Source organism: Orycteropus afer, unplaced genomic scaffold (genome assembly GCF_000298275.1).
Source record: "Orycteropus afer afer isolate SDZICR_OR568_19922 unplaced genomic scaffold, OryAfe1.0 scaffold00123, whole genome shotgun sequence".
Lineage (NCBI taxonomy): Eukaryota > Metazoa > Chordata > Mammalia > Tubulidentata > Orycteropodidae > Orycteropus > Orycteropus afer.
Genome location: NW_006921710.1, coordinates 3200595 through 3205189, shown reverse-complemented (window position 1 = coordinate 3205189; position 4595 = coordinate 3200595). Strand labels below are relative to the sequence as shown.

General features: G+C 46.2%; 1 protein-coding gene across 1 annotated transcript in view; it reads left to right on the top strand.

Annotated features, from left to right (window-relative positions):
• The first annotated feature begins 910 nt into the window (after positions 1-910).
• FUBP3 (far upstream element binding protein 3) overlaps positions 911-4595 on the top strand; it is a 52991-nt gene continuing 49306 nt past the window's right edge. The window contains exon 1 of the mRNA XM_007944226.2: positions 911-994. Coding sequence (XP_007942417.2) covers positions 911-994 — 84 coding nt within the window. The remainder of the gene's footprint in view (positions 995-4595) is intronic.

Here is a 4595-nt window from a genome sequence, read left to right as displayed (position 1 = left end):
GCATTTCCTATTCCCTCAGAATGTGTAAGAGGACACTACGCTGGCTTTCAGATTGAGCGTCCTTCTTGAGCACTGTCACCAGGCAGCCCCAGTGAAATAGCGCTGGCCCATCCTTGTGCAAACTGATTACGGTACAAGAACTCAGACGGATAGACTGCCTACTGACATTTTGTGGTGCTGTCCTTCCCCCTCCATGCCTTATTCTGGGTCCTCACGGTGCTACTTCAAGCATTCAGTCCCCAAATTCCAAACCAATGGTTATTTCTAGGATGGGTTGCCAGGGTTAGGTGACTGCTAACCAAAAGGCTGGCTATTCAAACCCACCAGCCACTCCTCGGAAGCCACTCCACACCAGCCCAGTCGGGAAGACTGGGCAATCTACTTCCCTAGAGATACCGCCTGGGAAACCCCAGGACGGGATCTCACTCGAGGGCACTGAGTTTGGTTTGGTTTGGATGTCTGCTGGAGTGTTGTAATGGAAAAGCCACTTCATTCCTGACATTCCAAATAGTCAACAGCTGGACAACTCGGGGATACATCCGAACCTAAAGGTCCTGTCACGATACTATCGATGGCCCCGGGCCAAATCGCGTCTGGGAAAGGCAGGGTCGTGACCTGACCTTCGGAATCCTACAGGCTCCATCGGTATCCGACAGCACCTCACGCGTTGGGCCCGCCTCTCACGCCCTTGGCCACGCCCCCAGCTTCCGGCCGCCCTGCTATCACGTGCCCTGACCCCGCCCCGCAAACGCGGCTCCTCTCTCTTTGAGCGTCCCAGCTTCCCTTCCGCCGGAAGTAGGGCGACTTTCCCTTTCCGGCTACGGGTCCCCAAGCGGAGCGGGAGACCGGACGGGGGAGCCGAGCAGCGGCTGCGGCGGCGGCGGCGGCAGCGGCGGCGGCGGGGGCGGTAATGGCGGAGCTGGTGCAGGGGCAGAGCGCTCCGGTGGGGATGAAGGCCGAGGGCTTCGTGGACGCCCTGCACCGGGTCCGGCAGGTACGAACTCTGCCGGTTGGCGGGAGCACGAGAGGCCGAGGCGGGGCTGGGTGGGGAGGAGGGGGTCGGGCTTGGGGGCGGGAGGCAGTCTGGGCCGCGCCTCAGCTGGGCCCGGCCGCTCTCTGAGACTCCTGCAGCCAGGAGATGAGGCACCATCGCGAGGCCCAGGCCCAGCTTGTTGGGCAAGTCTCCCAGGTGCCTGCATCCACCGAGAAAGGATTTGCTCAGGGCGTTCTGGCCCCCTGTCGCGTCCCCGCCCGGGAACGGAACTCTTTGAGCAGTCAGCGTGAGATTCTGGAGTTCGTGAGCGGAGCGAGCTGGGGTGCTCACGATGAGGACCTGGGTGTAGACATAAGGTAGCCGTCCCAGGCCTGGTGGCTTCTTGGAACTTGAAAAAGAACATCGTTCTTGGACTCTTTGTATTGCAAAGTGGCGTAGAAGAAACTCGAGAGTATTTTTACTTTTGAAAGTGCTGTTTGGAGAGGATGGGTGCTAAATAAGTGGGTGGTACCTAAGAGATAGAAAAGTCTATGGCACTTGCTTTTCTTCTATGTAGGGAGACTGTAAGCGGTGTGGATTTATTCCAGCTGTGAAATTTTACTGTCTGACAATGTCGAGCAATTTGTCGGAGTTAAACTGGTTTTTAAGCGGTTGTAAGCGTCCCTGGAGATTGAATATGGGACCTGCCAAAAATACTCTGTCCTCTGGCATGGTGTTTAGAAAAGAAGGGGTGTCGTTGTATTGTTTGTAAAACTTACTGACAAGTTAGCCCTAATACTTAAACAAGTTGGGCTATAATTACTGCTTGGTTCCCAACAGAAAGCCACAGGATTCATTGTATTAGAAGGTCTCCACTGGGGCACTTGAAGATAATGATCTTTACATCTCTTTTCAGTATTCCAGGAGCAGGAACCCTACGTGTTTCCCACACACTGACTTTTCATTTTAATACTGACGCTCCTGTAGACATTATATTGGATCCCAGAACTTTGCAAGCCTTTGGTTCCACCTAGAATTTTATCTGATGCTTTGTTACTTACTGCCTGGGCCCCAGCCAGTACAGTAGTGAGTATCCACCTTCCATAGATTTCAGTGCCTGCTGGTGGCTGTAATGGCTGAACATGCCATCCAGTTCCTCTTGTACCACCCTGGCACATTTCAGTGTGCTGTACAATACAGGCCCTGCACCTTGTTTCTTAGTGACTACTGATGTGTAGTGGCTTCACTCTGTGCTGATGTGTGACTATCACCTTGTTTGGTCTTCTGTGTCCAGAAAGAAATACAGTCACTACCCTAAAGAGCTCAAAGCCTAAGTTTGCAGAAAGGCTGTAGTTGAACATAAAATGAATTCTGAACCATTGTGAAGACTTTCCACTTCTCTTGAGCCAGTGGTTGAACTTGATTTGGACAACCTGCTCAAGAGCGAGGGAGACCTTTTCTTAAATGCTGTCTTAATCTGGATTGTTGAAGCAGTCGTGTTTATTACTAGCAGTGAAAACGTCATTGGAAATGGTCCCAGCTCTGAAATGAACCATTGACTGGAGCAGTAATAAGCCCAATGGAGACAGTGCTGTAAGTGTATTACTTCGAATGTTAACAGCTGGAGGTCAATATTATCTCCAAGGATTTGCTGATCTTTAGAAATTAAACAAAAAACAGGTTTGTGGGTAATTTTAGGTTTATTTTAGAGATTTGCATTGGCCAAAAATGAAATGTTAGAAATCTATAATTTGTGCTTATAGTAGAGTTTATGTCAAAAGATCTTACATAATTAGGGCATTGGGATGGTGCTATTTCATTCATACTTTGAACTGAGTTTGACGTGTGTGCTGTATACTTCAGGTAGATTTGGGACTTTAGTGCTTTAAGATGCTGGCTTTTTTGCACAAGAACTAAATTTTCTTTTAAGAGAACTCTGTACATCCACCATTAAAAGAAAAAATCTCCATTCATTGGCTATTGAATACTCCTTGAAGGCTAATACATGTAGAGATAAGAGGGACCCGCCCCCCCCCCCCAGTAAAAGAATAAAAGACAGTGTATGTCTTTATTTAAATGATTGCAAAGCTTTATGTACTATCAGAGTTACCATGTGCAGAGCTCTTGTGTATGATCATCACACACTGGGGACTTAATCTGCAAGGCCTTCCTAAATTTGTGGTAGAACCATCAGTTATCTTGTTCTCAGTTATCTAGTAGAGCATTTCTAGAGTCTGAGTTGACCCTCTTGAGATTTGAACCTCAATTTCTATTAAGTCTGGTATATAGGGCCTAGCACCTAATGCACTAGGCTTCCCTTCTGGTATGTTGGATACTTATATAGCCTTTGGATTCTTTCCAACAAAGTGAACCAATTGTTTCTGTTAGTTCACTATGAGCATGATAATTCTTAGATTGAAAAAGAGTGACATCTGAAGATGTCATAGAAAATTTAGTATTTTTCCTAAAAGTATAAAGTGCAGTGCATTAATTGTGTTTGGCACAGATGGGTAATTTATATATATTCTGTAGGGAGGTACACAGGTACGGAAACGTGAATTGATTTGGATCCCATTGATGAAGATCCAGAACTGCTGGGTGTTAAAAGAACATCAGGTCTAGTTCTCCCAAGTCATTGGCTGGTTAGCATGAAGTGTATCTTCCATTAGTTGCTTAGAGAGGGTAGGATCCTAATGAGGTCAGGATGTAGGCTCAAACCCAGAGTAAATCATCTTGTTCCATGGCCATATTCTGCACCTCTAACTTTACTGTCTGCCTAGGCTACAAGAGTGAGGAGATGATGGATATAAATCTATTTTATTTTGTTTAGTTTTTCTAAGTATAACAATGTTCCCAGAAAATCCAGTGCCAGTAGTTGAGTAGCAACGGTTATTGAGTGCAAACAATTGCATGTTAATAGGATAATGTAATACCACATTATATTATAGATTCCCAGCAGCCTTCCATGAGCTAGACCAGCTGTCTGCCGGTCATCGCGTAAATAGAAGAAGTTCTCTGGCCAAACTGCTAATGCTTTTTATGACTTTAAGCTCCTGTTTTGATTCAGACCCAATCAGTGCCTCTGCACTGCACAACTCCAGAATATGCTCTTCACATAGAGTACAGTGTAAATGGTGCCTCGGGTGACCAAAATTATTATCCATTACATAGTCAATAGAAAGTAACCTTTTAACCTATTGTTTACCGACATGTTTTTGAAAATGTTGATTGGTGTGGTGTCACAGAAGTTCCATAGTCCTCCAGAAGATGCCTCCCTATGCTGCTGTTTCATACTTTGAACTGAGTTTGAGGTGTGTGCTGTATACTTCAAGTAGATTTGCAACTTTAGTGCTTTAAGATGCTGGCTTTTTTGCACAAGCACTAAATTTTCTTTAAGAGAACTCTCTACATTCATCATTAAAAGAAAAAGTCTCCATTCAATGGCTGTTGGATACTCCTTGAGAGATGCCTTTGCTCATTTAATAAACATCTGACTCATGGCAAAGACAGGTGTGCTGAATACTCAGTTGATTTAATTTGTGCTATGCCAAGAACTAGGAGCTCTGGCAGCATAGTGCCTAAGGCACTTGACTGCTAACCAGAAGTCTGGCAGTTCAAACCC